The sequence below is a fragment of the Panthera uncia genome (assembly GCF_023721935.1).
Source record: "Panthera uncia isolate 11264 chromosome A1 unlocalized genomic scaffold, Puncia_PCG_1.0 HiC_scaffold_17, whole genome shotgun sequence".
Lineage (NCBI taxonomy): Eukaryota > Metazoa > Chordata > Mammalia > Carnivora > Felidae > Panthera > Panthera uncia.
The window spans coordinates 27,890,074-27,905,178 of NW_026057577.1; the positions used below are offsets into that span (position 1 = coordinate 27,890,074).

Sequence of the window (15,105 nt, forward strand, 5' to 3'; positions counted from 1 at the left end):
AGAGCTCAACTGCGTGGCTGGAACTCATGAACTGTGAGATGATGACCTGAACTGAAGTTGGAGGCTTAACTGACTGAGCCACCCAGTTGACCCTTAATAGTTTATTGACATATAATTAACATTCAGGGAAATAGACAAAGCTTAAGGGTAGAGCTTGCTGAAATTTAGCAATCCATAAACTGTGGAAACATCACCCAGATAAAGATAAAGAATATTTCTATATCTGCACAAAATTCCTGGGGCGTCTTTTAAATCTTCTTGAAGGCATTGGCTGTTCATTTGGCTACCCAGAGCAGAAACCTGCAAGTGTACTTATTTGATTCATTTTTCTCTCTTAACTGTCTCAACCCAATACGATTCTATATCCTCTCTCCATTCCTGCTCTCTATGACTTAATTCAGGCCTAATTATTTAGTGCTCAGACTGCTACACTTGCCTCAAATTGATTATTTTCCTGTGATCTTGCCCTTCTAATAGATTCCTCACACTGCAGCCAGAGTGACACTTCTTAAATAAAGATTATGTCATTCCTCTCTTTTTGTCTGTTTTGGTTCTTTCAAGATGAAGTCACACTCTTCAGCCCGCCTTCAGGGCCCTTCACAATTAAGTCTCTTCCAGCCCTTTAGCCTTCTTCCCTGGCTTGTTTTCTAGGTTAGTTTAGGGACTGATGAAAGGTTCAGAGATGGGAAAATCAAGGTGTTAGAGAAATAAGTGAAGAGCTCAGTTAGCCTGCATATGTAGGTGTCATGAAAGGTTGAAGAAAAGTGGTAGGAGGTAGGTTCTGAAATGGAGTTGGGTCCAGAATGTGGGTGGATTGTAGATTTAGTTTCGAAGTTAAGATTTTAATTGAGAGCCTTTGAAGATTTTAAGTAAGAAATGAGTGTGTATGTTTATAATGTGGTCAGAATTCTGCTTTATGAAGATTACCTTAGCAGCAATGAGTAAAACAGATTTAAGGGAAAGGAGGGTAGAAGCAAGATTTCTGAAGGTCTTCTAAAATGCCCTAACTACATAACTTTGATATGGAGTCATGACAGAACTCTGAGGAGGTGATAAAATTGAAAAGAATCACAGGGGTGAAATTGGTGATATTTGGTGTTTTATTGGTTGTGTAGAATGAGATATTGAAGATAATTGATACTTTGAGCCTACTGACTGAAGGTTGGGATGACAAATGGTTTGGGGAGGGAAAGGCAGTAAGTTTGAGTTTCTAGGGGCACCTGGGTGGCTCAGTCAGTTAAGCGTCCCAACTTCAGCTCAGGTCATGATGATCTCATGGTCTGTGGGTTTGAGCCCTGCATCGGGCTCTGTGCTGACAGCTCAGAGCCTGGAGCCTACTTACGATTTTGTGTCTCCCTCTCTCTCTGAGCATCCCCTGCTCATGCTGTCTATCTGTCTGTCTCTCTCAAAAATGAATAAACATTAAAAAATAAGCTTGGGTTTCTGTACATTTAATTTCACGTGCTTAAGGGATAACGAGGTATACTCATTCCCTAGCCATCTTATCCACGTTTATCGCTTTAAGTAGCCTTTGTACACTGATGACTCCCTTGGTGAACCCTGGACTCATATTTTCAACTACCTCCTGTACATCTCCATATGAATGCCTAATATCCTGATTTCCCACTCTCCCCCCACATCTACTCCTCCTCAAGCTTCCTATCTTAATACGCAGCAACTTTGTCTTTCTCCTTGGTCCACGCAAGTATCTCAGCAACACTCGTGACTTCTCCCTTGCTGTCCCACTTGACATTGAATTAGTCCTTAAATACAATCAGCTCTAGCTCCACGATATCTACATTTTGACCCTTCCTATGGCAACTCTGAACCTGACATTCTGATCCATGCCACTACTCTCTTACTTCAGTGATTGCTATAGCATTCTACCTGTTTTCCTTGCTTCTGCACTTGGCTTCCTTCAGTTTGTTCTTCCCTCAGCAGCCAGATTTTTTTTTTTTTTAAGTTTATTTATTTTGAGAGGGCATGCACATATGCATTCGTTGGGGAGGGGCAGAGAGAGAGGGAGAGAGCATCCTAAGCAGTCTCTGTGCTATTGGTGCAGAGCCTGATGTGGGGGCTCTAACCCAGGAATCATGAAGTCATGACCTGAGCTGAAATCAAGAGTCGGATGCTTAGCCAACTGAGCCACCCAGGTACCTCCAGACTAATGCTTTAAAAACTGAGGTAACGTTGCTCCTGTGCTTAAAATTTTCCAGTAACCTCAACTTACTCAGATCTATAAGGCTCTACAAATCTGTGCATGTTTGGCTGCGCTATGGTATCTCTGACCTCGTTTCATGGTACTCTTTCTTGGTCATTCAGCCCTAGCCACATCTGCCTTCCTTGCTGTTCCTTGGACACACCAGTCAAGCTTTGTCTTCAGGGTCTTTGCACTTGTGGTGCCTGAAAAGTTTCTCCCCGATATATCTACACGGTTCTTTTTACTTTTCTCAAACTTCTGAAATGTCTCTTAGCACATTTTTCTCTAGTCACCTAGTGTAAAATAGCAAATCTTCTACCTCCCATCCTCTCTCTTTCATCTACTCTAATCTGTTTTTCTCCATAGTACCACGTGATGGTGATGTATTGTTTATTTTTTTCTTTACTTAACTGGTCATCTTTTTTTTTTTTTTTTTTTTTTTTTTTTTTTACCAGAATGCAAGTTGCTTGGGACCCAGAGGCAGGAGTTTGATCTGTTCTTTTTACTGTCCTTGTTTCCCTTTTAAGATAGTTTTTTTTTTTTCCCTCTCTACATGGACTATAAATGAAGGAATCATTACTTCCCTCTGATTTTAAGAATTGTAGGGGTTCCTGGCTGGCTCAGTGAGAAGAGCATGTGACTCTTGATCTCAGGGTTGTGATTTCAAGCCCCATGTTGGTTGTGGAGATTACTTAAATAAATAAACTTAAAAAAAAAGAGTTTATGTGTACAAAGTCCTTTCATTGTTGGGGCGCCTGGGTGGCTCAGTCAGTTGAGCGTCCGACTTTGGCTCAGGTCATGATCTCGCGGTCTGTGAGTTCGAGCCCCGCGTTGGGCTCTTTGCTGACAGCTCGGAGCCTGGAACCAGCTTCGGATTCTGTGTCTCCCTCTCTCTCTGCCCCTCCCCCACTCATGCTCTGTTTCTCTCTCTCTCTGTCAAAAATAAATAAACATTAAAAAAAAAAATAATAAAGTCCTTTCATGGTTTAATTTGTGTGCTGAGATATTTTGGGAAAATGTGATTAAATAAAATATCATACAAGCTAGCTGCGTTTCCTAAACTTAATCTTGACCTTACTTTCTAGCCATTATCGGAAGCGGTCAGCATCAAGGGGGCGATCTGGAAGTCGATCTAGAAGTCGCTCACCTGACAAAAGAAGTAAACGTGGAGATGACAGGCGGTCTAGGAGCAGAGATAGAGATAGAAGGAGAGAGAGGTCTCGTAGCAGGGATAAAAGAAGATCTCGGTCAAGAGACCGGAAGCGCCTGAGGTAAGAATTTAAAGATTCATGATAAATTGGTCTCTGTCAGCTAAATTCAGCTTCTTCAAAAGTGTGACTTGGACTGGATTTTAGTGGCCCCTTTATAGGCACTCTGTTTTAACTCCAGCTTGTTTGATTAGGTCAAGAAGTGACTTGCCTGGAACAAAGACTTTCAAACAGTATTTTAAGTTTGGAAACGTTTGGCTCTATTTCCTGTAATCCAAAGAAAACCAAATAAATAAAAATTAAGAAAGGGTGGGCAGTGTCCAGCTGGGCTTAGTGGGTAGAGCATACAATTCTTGATTGCTGGTTTATGAGTTTTACCCTTATGTTGGGTGTGGAGCCTACTTAAAAACCAAAACCAAAACCAAAACCAAACCAAAGAGAACCTTCAGAGCCCCCTGAGGGAGGTTTTAAAAGCCAGTAAAAGGGGGCGCCTGGGTGGCGCAGTCGGTTAAGCGTCCGACTTCAGCCAGGTCACGATCTCGCGGTCCGTGAGTTCGAGCCCCGCGTCGGGCTCTGGGCTGATGGCTCGGAGCCTGGAGCCTGTTTCCGATTCTGTGTCTCCCTCTCTCTCTGCCCCTCCCCCGTTCATGCTCTGTCTCTCTCTGTCCCAAAAATAAAAAAAAAAAATAAAAAAAAAAAAATAAAAGCCAGTAAAAGATGAGGTAATATGCTGTCAAGGGGGTTCTGTTCTAATTCTGTCCCAAGAACGCTGACCACTATGTTCAGAGCAGCCACTAAAGCTGATAGGAGAAGGAAAAAGGACAGAGCTACCTAAGCCCTACTTGCTGTTTGTCACTTTAAAAAATTTAAGGATTTGTATTTTCAAGTAATCCCTACACCCATTGTGGGGCTCAAACTTACCCAAAATTATGAGTTGATTGCTCTACTGACTGAGCCATCCAGGCGCTCCCATTTGACACAATTTTTAAAAACCATTTTAGATTTAAACAAAAGAACACCCTAATTTTTATTTTACGTGCTTGCATTTTCCTAGACACGAATCAAGCAGCTATAACCTTCCTAGAGGTGAAAGACATTGTCTTTAAATAAAAATCTTCACCACACCAAAAAAATATTTCTGATAAGTTTTTTATTAAAATAGGAAAGAAGACAGGGTTGTATAGGTGTTATGAACTAATCACAGAAAAAAAAACCTATTTTTTTCCAAACATTAGAAGGAGAACTAGCAAAGGTAGTCAGGGAGAATATTCATCTTTTAGAATGCATATAGTCCAATTTCTTCAGTTTTGTATTATGTGGTCCCAGGAACAGTTTCATATAATTCAGTCAAGTATGTGTTAAGTGAAATTGATTACTTAAGATAATGTCTTTAACTTTTGAGAGTGAATCACGAGGTTTTAGGGGCATCTGGGTGGCTCCGTCAGTTAAGCGTCCAACTTTGGCTCGGGTCATGATTTCACAGTTCATGAGTTTGAACCCTGCATAGGGCTCTCTGCTGTCAGTGCCGAGCCCGCTTTGGATCCTCTGTCTCCCTCTCTCTGCCCCTCCCTGACTTGTGCTTTTTTTTCTTGCTCTTTCAAAAATAAATAAACTTAAAATAAAAACAAGAATCATGAGGTTTTAGAGCAAGAAGGATTTTGAGATTATGTAAGTAAAGTCTCCATATCATATAGATAAGGAAACTGAGCCACAGAGTTGATCTGCCATATGTCATGTGACTGCCAGCTGTAGAATAGAAATTTTTGTTTCCTACTCTTCATGTCTGTGATCTTCCCATAGCCCCATTGTGCCTACCCTTATACTTAGGTTTTGGCTGATTTGGGGTTTTAGATTTTCTACTATAGGCTGTAGATTTCAAAAAGCTATTATTACAGATTTGCTATGTTTTTCAACAAATATCATTTTGGAATTAGTATCAGTTTTTTGTTGACCATTTGTAAGAATTGGCTTTACTTGTTGCCTGTTTATTTACTAAAGTTTACTTATTTATTTTGAGAGAGAGAACCAGCAGGGGAGGGGAATGGAGAAAGAATTGAAAGTAGGCTCCATGCTGTCATGCTGTCAGTGCAGAGCCCATTGAGGGACTTGAACTCATTAATCCAGATACCATGACCTGAGCCCAAACCAAGAGTCAGACCCTTAACAAACTGAGCTACCTAGGCGCCCCACTTGTTCCCTATCTATCTATTTATTTTTAAAATTTATTTATTTTGAGAGAGAGAAAGAGAGAGCTGGGGAGGGGAAGAGAGAGAGGGAGAGAGAATCCTAAGCACGCTCCACACTGTCAGTGCAGAATCTGATGCAGGGCTTGAACTCACCAACTGTGAGATGACCTGAGCCAAAACCAAGAGGCAGACGCTTAACCAACTGAACCACCTAGGTGCCCCAGTTGTTCCCTATTTATATCTGATTTGATGGTTAATTGAAATCTCAGCCTTTAGTAATGGTAATAATTAAGAAGCTCTTTCAACATGGCACAGAAACATTTTCTGAAAGAATCTCTAATTGGTCATAGAATGAATGGAAAGTGTCCTTTCAGGCGTTCCAGAAGTAGAGAGAGAGATCGAAGTCGAGAGCGAAGAAGATCTCGAAGTCGAGACAGGAGACGCTCCAGGAGTAGAAGCCGAGGCCGGCGATCCAGATCCTCAAGTCCTGGCAATAAAAGCAAGAAAGCTGAGAATAGGTAATGTTATCATTGGACTGTATCTGTCTTGCAGGTTGGGAACTGACTCTTCACTATTCCTTTTCTCTCTTTCTCTTTTTTTTTTCCCACTGATTTTGGCTTCTATGATGAACTGTTGGTTGAATTTTAATAGGTTATAAAGCTTGTAAATTATTGGAAAATACTAGATTCGATTAGTTTTAACACTCAATACATTGTTCTCTTTAGTATCTACTTTTAATAGTCAGGAATATATTATATAAACATCTTCCTAGGAACTCTGTTTTTCTTTTGAGGTATGTTTTTAACATTTTTAACATTGATTTGACAGATAACTTTTTTTTTAACGTTTATTTTTGAGACAGAGAGAGAGCGGAAGCAGAACGGGGGAAGAGAGAGTGGGAGAGAGAGAATCTTAAGCAGGCTCTGTGCTAACAGCTCAGGACCAGATATGGGGCTCAAACTCATGAACCTTGAGATTGTGACCTGAGCTGAAATCGAGAGTCAGATGGTTAACTGAGCCACCCAAGCATCCCATTTGACGGTTTTTAAATCATGACATGTATTACTGAATTGCTGTTCAGGATGGGTGTGAACTTTGCTTGTGTTAAGTTAAATATACATGTTTCCTTAAGATGCCAGTACCATTCAATTTTGAGTTATTGGTTATGTCTTTTAGACATAATATGTTTACTTTTTTATCTGTGTCATTTATGTTTATTCTTTATATTTCTCTTGTCAATGGTTCATTCTTTTCCTGTTTGTAAAAGTGGTGTCAAAGGATAGTCAATACATGAATTTGTGTCTGTTTTCTGTACCTTCTTCATATTAGTCGTGAGGATTTTTTTCCTGTCATTAATTTTGTTATTTTTATTTTACTGAGGTCCATATAATAATGCCCATTAGGACTATTTTAAGTTAAAATATAAATTCAGAAAAGTGAATGAAGTATAAATATGCAGTTTATTAAGTAATTATAAAGCAATACTCATGTAAACACCACCAAGGTTTAGAAATACAACATTGTCAGTATCTCCAGAAGCCATCCATGTCTGTTCTCTAACCTAGCTCTTTACTACCCTAGATAAAACCATTCCTGACTTTTGTACTAGTAACTTCTTTCTATTTATTTATCATCTGTGTTTGGATCTGGAAAAAGAATAGTTTAGATTTTTATGTTTTTTAACTTTACCTGAATAAATCACATATTCTTTTGTATCTGTGTTGGTGATTGTTTGAGACTCATCTGTGTTACATATAACAGTAGGTCGTTTTCATTGCTGAATACTATTCTGTGGCATAAATATACCACTATATATCCATTTTACTGAGGTATGTGTTTGGGTTGTTTTAACTTTTAGGTGCTTGTGAATGTTTTTTTTTTTTTAAGTTTATTACATTTATTTTGGGGAGAGAGAGAGAGAAAGAGAGCAAGTGAGGGAGGGGTGGAGAGAGAGGGAGACACAGAAAGAATCTGAAGCAGGCTCCAGGCTCTAAGCTGTCAGCACAGAGCCCGATCTGGGGCTCGAACTTGTGAACTGTGAGATCATGACCTGAGCCGAAGTTAGATGCTCAACTGACTGAACCACCCAGGTGCCCTGTGAACATTTGTATGTGTGTTTCCTAGTGTACATGTGCATGAGTTTCCCTAGTCTGTATATACGAATGAAATTACATGGCCATAGAATTAACATAGCTTCAAAAAAAAAAAAAAAAAATTAACATACCTTCATTTTTACTAGGTGATCCCACATGCTTTCCAGAGGGGTTATACTAATTCTACTCCCACAAACATTATGATAATTGTATTGTCTCATACCCTTCCTAGTATTTGGTATTGTCAGTCCTTCTAATTTTTGTTAACTGGTTAGATATGTTATACCAATATCATTGTGGTTTTAATTTGTATTTCTCTGACTACCAGTGAGGTTGAACATCTTTTCATATGCTTGCTTGTCATTTGAATTTCTTCTTTTCTGAAGTATGTTAAAAATCTTTTTGCTTATTTTCTTGTTGGGTTCTTTCTTTAAAAATTGATTCATAGGAGGGGCGCCTGGGTGGCGCAGTCGGTTAAGTGTCCGACTTCAGCCAGGTCACGATCTCGCGGTCCGTGAGTTCGAGCCCCGCTTCAGGCTCTGGACTGATGGCTCGGAGCCTGGAGCCTGTTTCCGATTCTGTGTCTCCCTCTCTCTCTGCCCCTCCCCCATTCATGCTCTGTCTCTCTCTGTCCCAAAAATAAATAAAAAACGTTGAAAAAAAAATTAAAAAAAAAAAATTGATTCATACGAGGTTTTTGTTGTTATTTTTAAATATCCTGGATGGTTGTTTACTGTCATTTTTATAAATGGCAAATATATTCTCTTAGTCTGTAGTTTGTCTTTTCACTCTGCAATGATACTTTTGATGAACAGAGACTTAAGAAAGAAGAAACATTTCTCGATTCATTTTGTGTATTGAGAAGAATGTAGATATTAAAACCTGACAAGGGCAGTGTGAGAAAATTATAGGCTATACTCATTCTAAACATAAAGATTATATCAAATCCAACCATATGTAAAAAAAAATAATTATGACTTAGTTGGATTTATTCCAGAAATGGGAGATTAGTTTAACATTAGAAAATTTATCATTGTAATACTTTATATTAGTAAGAGCCAAAGTGAAAATTCTTAGTTATTTAAGTAGATTCAGAAAAGTTTTTTTTTGTGTTTTCTTAAAATTTTTTAAAAAATCTTTTTTTTTTTAGTTTACATCCACATTAGCATGTAGTGCAGCATTGCTTTTAGGAGTAGATTCCTTAATGCCCCTTACCCATTTAGCCCATCCCCTCTCCCATAGCCCCTCCAGTAACCTTTTGTTTGTTCTCCATATTTAAGAGTCTCTTATGTTTTTGCCCCTTATGTTCATCTAAAGTCCTCATATGAGTGAAGTCATATGATAGTTGTCTTTCTCTAATTTCGCTTAGCATAATACCCTCTAGTTCCATCCACGTAGTTGCAAATGGCAAGATTTCATTCTTTTTGATTGCCGAGTAATACTCCATTGTATAGATATACCACATCTTCTTTATCCATTCATCCATCCATGGACATTTGGGATCTTTCCATACTTTGGCTATTGTCGATAGTGCTGCTATAAACCTTGGGGTGCATGTGCCCCTTCGAAACAGCATACCTGTATCTCTTGGATACATACCTAGTAGTGCAATTGCTAGGTTGTAGGGTAGTTCTAATTTTAATTTTTTGAGGAAACTCCATACTGTTTTCCAGAGTGGCTGCATCGGCTTGCATTGCCACCAACAATGCAAAGAGATCCTCTTTCTCCTCATCCTCGCCAACATCTGTTGTTGCCTGAGTTGTTGATGTTAGCCATTCTGACAGGTGTGAGGTGGTATCTCATTGTGGTTTTGATTTGTATTTCAAAATGATGAGTGATGTTGAGCATTTTTTCACGTGTCGGTTGGCCATCTGGATGTCTTCTTTGGAGAAGTGTCTATTCATGTCTTTTGCCCATTTCTTCACTCGATTATTTGTTTTTTGGGTGTTGAGTTTGAGAAGTTCTTTACGGATGTTGGATACTAACCCTTTATCTAATAATGTTGTTTGCAAATATCTTTTCCCATTCCGTCAGTTGCTTTTTCGTTTTGCTGATTGTTTCCTTTGTGGTGTAGGAGCTTTTTATTTTGATGAGGTCCCAATAGTTCATGTTTGCTTTTGTTTCCCTTGCCTCCAGAGATGTGTTGAGTAAGAAGTTGCTGAGGCCGAGGTCAAAGAGGTTTTTGCCTGCTTTCTCCTCGAGGATTTTGATGGCTTCCTGCCTTACATTTAGTTCTTTCATCCATTTTGAGTTTATTTTTGTGTATGGTGTAAGGAAATGGCCCAGGTTCATTTTTCTGCATGTCGCTGTCCAGTTTTCCCAGCACCACTTGCTGAAGAGACTGTCTTTATTCCATTGGATATTCTTTCCTGCTTTGTCAAAGATGAGTTGGCCATACGTTTGTGGGTCCATTTCTGGGTTCTCTATTCTGTTCCATTGATCTGAGGGTCTGTTTTTGTGCCAGTACCATACTGTCTTGATGATTACAGCTTTCTAATACAGCCTAAAGTCCAGGACTGTGATGCCTCCTGCTTTGGTTTTCTTTTTGAAGATTGTTTTTGCTATTTGGGGTCTTTTCTGGTTCTTAGCATACATGGATAGAAAAGTATTTGACAAACTGATTGAAAAATTAGAAATGCAATGGCATAAACAATCTTTTTTTTTTTTTTTAATTTTTATTATTTTTGAGAGACAGAGAGACAGAACATGAATGGGGAGGAACAGAGAGAGAGGGAGACACAGAATCCAAAGCAGGCTCCAGGCTCTGTGCTATCAGCACAGAGCCCCACGCGCACAAACTGTGAGATCATGACCTTAGGCAAAGTTGAATGCTCAACCAACTGAGCCACCCAGCTGCCCCTCTAATGTACTTTTTTTTTACTTTTTTTTTTTTTAACATTTATTTATTTTTGAGACAGAGAGAGACAGAGCATAACAGGGGAGGGTCAGAGAGAGGGAGACACAGAATCTGAAACAGGCTCCAGGCTCTGAGCTGTCAGCACAGAGCCCGACGTGGGGCTCGAACTCACTGACCGCAAAATCATGACCTGAGCTGAAGTCGGCCGCTTAACCAACTGAGCCACCCAGGCGCCTCTAATGTACTTTTAAAAGCACCAATTATAAGGGGTGTAAAAGTAGACTGAAATGATTGCATTAAAATAAGAAATTTTATTCATTAAAAGATATCATACATAGGGGAAAATGCACGTCTATTGGGGTTTTAAACATTATTACATACCAAATTATCTTGTAGAATATTAATGTTTTGGTATATTTCTCTGTGTGTCAAATTTTACCTCCTATTTAAATTTTGTAATTATTTTTATGTGATATGTCCAATTTTTCTTGGGCAAATTGCCAAATACTTAATAATTAATGATATTTGTTGCTACTTATAGGGTTAAGTTTTCATTATATTTCCGGGATGTTTATTAACGTAATATGAATGTGAAATTGACTCTCAGAAGTTTCTTACTTAAAATGTAAAATGGAGGTCAGGGCACCTGGGTGGCTCAGTCATTTAAGCATCTGACTCTTGATTTCAGCTGAGGTCATGATCTCGTGGTTCGGTTCGTGGGTTTGAGCCCTGCATCAGGCTCCATGCTGTCGGTGTGGATCCTGCTTGGGATTCTCTCTTCCTCTCTCTCTGCTCCTCCCACACTCATGCTGCCTCTGTCTCTCTCAAAATAAATAAATAAACTTTAAAAAAAAAAGTAAAATGCAGGTCTTTACAAATATTTTAAGGGGTGTGTGGGTGGCTCAGTTCGGTTGAGCGTCCGACTTCAGCTCAGGTCGTGATGTTGCAGTTTGTCAGTTCGAGCCCCGCATTGGGCTTTGTGCTGACAGCTCAGCGCGTGGAGCCTGCTTTAGATTCTGTGTCTTCCTCTCTTTCTGACCCTCCCCTGCTCACACTCTGTCTCTGTCTCTCCCAAAAATAAAAATTTTTAAAAACTAAAAAAAAAAATTTTTAAATGTGAATGTTTCTGAACACAAATAGATGATGTTTCTTTTTTTTCTTTTTTTTGTAGGTCTAGGTCCAAAGAGAAAACAGATAGTGGGGAAAGTTCTAAAGAGAAGAAAAAAGACAAAGATGACAAGGAGGATGAAAAAGAAAAAGATGCTGGTGTATGTTTACTAACAAATAATTGTATAATATCAAGCTTGTTTCTGTAATCACAGATTGTTTTTTTTATTGCTATGTATTTTGAACTTTTAAAAATATTATTTATTTATTCATTTATAAATGTTTATTTTTGAGAGCTAGAGAGAACACGAACAAGGAAGGGGCATAGAGAAAGGGAGAAACAGAATCCAAAGCAGGCTCCAGGTCCTGAGCTGTTAGTATAGAGCCTGATACGGGGCTTGAACTCACAACTGCCATACCATGACCTGAGGTGAAATCAAGAGTTGGTCGTTTAACTGACTGAGCCACCCAGGTGTCCCTGGATAAAGCCTTTACAAAGGCTGTTTCTAGGAAACTTAAACATAAAGGCTAAAACACAAAAGCTGGTTGTTTTTTTGTTTTTAAATATATTTTTAATGTTTTTTGTTTCTTTTATGGGGTGGGCAGAGGGACATAGAGAGAGAATGAGTAGAGAATCCCAAACACTCTCTGCATTGTCAGCATGGAGCCTGATGCATGGCTGGATCTCTTGAACCTGTGAAATCATTACCTGAGCCAAAATCAGGAGTTGGACACTTAACCAACTGAGTCACCCAGGTGCCCCCTACGACCAAAGCTTTTTAATCATGTTGATACATAGCTTTCCCTTACTCATTAATTTCTAATAGAAAATTTCTTTTTCATGGTGGCAGTTTAAGAGGAGTTTAGAGGATTTGAAGTTGACAATAACTGATAACTAGGGAATTTTGCGTGTTTATTTATCTAGTTTCTAGTTGAGGAAGAAAGTGAATTTCTGTGTATTTTGCTGTAATGAAAAAGAGATTAGATTATGGTTTTTGAAGTCTGTCTGCTTTCTTAGTTGAAGATGCTTTTTCTTATGAATTCATTTTGCTGGTGTATTTGTGGATATGTTTAAAAGATGTGTGATCTAAATCTTTTCTAAACTAAGGAGTTTGTAAATACATGTTTTTCCGTTTCCTTTTTTATACTTTGAAAAAGTTATTTGGAATATTGCTGAAATAAAGTTGTTAATCTTTGTTTCCTTCTCTCACTGTCTCTCTTGTTCCCCCCCCCCCCCCAAGAACTTTGATCAGAATAAGCTGGAAGAAGAAATGAGGAAGCGAAAAGAACGAGTAGAAAAATGGCGAGAGGAGCAACGTAAAAAGGCCATGGAAAACATAGGGGAACTGAAAAAGGAAATTGAAGAGATGAAACAAGGGAAAAAATGGAGTTTAGAAGATGATGATGGTATATTCATTTGGTACACTAATAGTCTATATAACAATTCATGTAGAATATTCTAGAAATATGAATAATACTTCATAGTGGAAATTTTTAGGCATTTTTTCTCTTATGGAAAAACGTACCATTTTCACCTTTTTTTAAATGTACAATTCCATGGCATTAAGTACATTCATGGTGTCGTGTATCATCCATCATCACCAGCCATTTCCAGAATGTTTTCATCATCCCAAACAGAAACTCTGTGCCCACAAAGATTAATTCCTCATCCTGCCCTACCCTCCACCTACTTACCCCCCAAAATATCTATTCTATGAATTTGCCTTTTGTAGGTACCTCACATAAATGCAGTCATACGGTCTTTGCCCTTTTGTGTCTGGCTTATTTGACTCAACATAATGTCCTCAGGGTTCTTCCATGTTGTACCATGTGTCAAAATTTCATTCCTTTTTTATGGCTGAATGATATTCTATTGTATGTGTATACTGCGTTTTGTTTACCTATTGGTCTATTGGATATGTAGGTTGTTTACACCTTTTGACTGTTGTGAATAAAGCTGCTGCAAGTATTGGTATGCAAATATACATTTGAATCCCTGCTTTTAGTTTTTTAGTTAATATACCTAGGAGTGGAATTGCTGGGTTCATATTGAGATATTAAATCTATCTAATGATATTTATGTTAAAATGTAACGTGTAGGGTAGTGTTCAGTAAGGATCACTGATTTTACTTCATTTTTGTTATTTTTTTATTAAAAAAATTTTTTTTTAATGTTTATTTTTGAGAGAGCGAGAGAGAGACAGAGTGTGAGTGAGGGACGGTCAGAGAGAGAGGGGGAGACAGAGTCCGAAGCAGGCTCCAGTCTCAGCGGTCAGCACAGAGCCTGACACAGGGCTCGAACTCACAAACCGTGAGCCGAAATCAGACACTTAATTTACTGAGCCACCCAGGCGCCCCTCACTCGTTTTAGTTGAGAGTGGAGAGTTGAGTTCTTATGGGCACAGTCAGTAAATAGCTCTTTAATTTTTTTATTACAAATAAGAATATTAGTAATGAAGGTAAGTTAAAGGCATGTTTTCAGGTCCCTTCTGATTTTTCATAACTTACAAGAGAACTATTTCCCTGGCGTATATGATTTTTACTTTTAGATTTTAGTGAAGTAGAACAGTGTGAAATTTTATAGGGAAATGGAGTTTTGCTCTATTTTTCTGTGAAAATTCTGGTGAATTTTTCATCTTATATGAAAGTTTCACAGAGTGGTTTAAATAGATGAAGAGAATGTATTTTTAAGGGGTGATGATATCTTTGATATGTGAAAAAAAGATTATCTTGAAAATGTGCGATTTTTTTTTTGTGATTTAAAAAAAGGTAATTGAAAGAAATGTACTATTTAACAGAAAGTTTTTAGTCCTCTTTTCAATGTATCATGTGATTTATATCATTATGTAAAATTGATGCATGCTTGCTAAGTGTAATAACTTGTTAAGTTTGAGTATTTGAACTGCTTTGTGCCTGGGTTGGTTGGAAAGGAGGGTGTGAGGGAAGAGGTCACGGTGAGAGGCGTTCTGATTATGAAGTATTCCTTTTGAAACATATGTACAAAAGAGTGATTCTGCTCTTTTAGATGATGAAGATGATCCTGCAGAAGCTGAAAAGGAAGGAAATGAAATGGAGGGTGAGGAGTTAGATCCATTAGATGCTTACATGGAAGAAGTGAAAGAGGAAGTAAAAAAGTTTAATATGCGAAGTGTGAAGGGTGGTGGAGGGAATGAAAAGGTATGCCATTTTCTCTTATTTTTTATAGATTTTTACAGTATTCCTAATTGGATAACGAATTCTTGTCACATTGACCTACCACTGACTTGCCTGAGTTTATAAATTTGATTCCTCCCTCTCTCAGAAATGCTAGTGCTTTTTCTCAGTCCCACAGATACTAGGGAATTTTAGCTGTAAGCGTTCTTTCAAAAAGTTGCTCTTACTGCCACCATCTGTATTTAGTGTCTTTCCTTACTGCTGACTTCTCATTAGGTCCTCTCCAGACTTCATTGGCACT

At 38.4% G+C, this 15,105-nt stretch overlaps 1 protein-coding gene across 2 annotated transcripts in view; it reads left to right on the forward strand.

The window, feature by feature from the left end:
- Positions 1 to 15,105, forward strand: part of DDX46 (DEAD-box helicase 46) — a 70,767-nt gene that overhangs the window by 1,080 nt on the left and 54,582 nt on the right. Inside the window, exons 2-6 of one of the 2 annotated variants that reach the window (XM_049649201.1) lie at positions 3,286 to 3,471; positions 5,945 to 6,112; positions 11,716 to 11,812; positions 12,893 to 13,058; positions 14,677 to 14,828. In XM_049649201.1, the coding sequence (XP_049505158.1) occupies positions 3,286 to 3,471; positions 5,945 to 6,112; positions 11,716 to 11,812; positions 12,893 to 13,058; positions 14,677 to 14,828 (769 nt within the window). The remainder of the gene's footprint in view (positions 1 to 3,285; positions 3,472 to 5,944; positions 6,113 to 11,715; positions 11,813 to 12,892; positions 13,059 to 14,676; positions 14,829 to 15,105) is intronic. The other variant, XM_049649202.1, reaches the window with a different exon arrangement.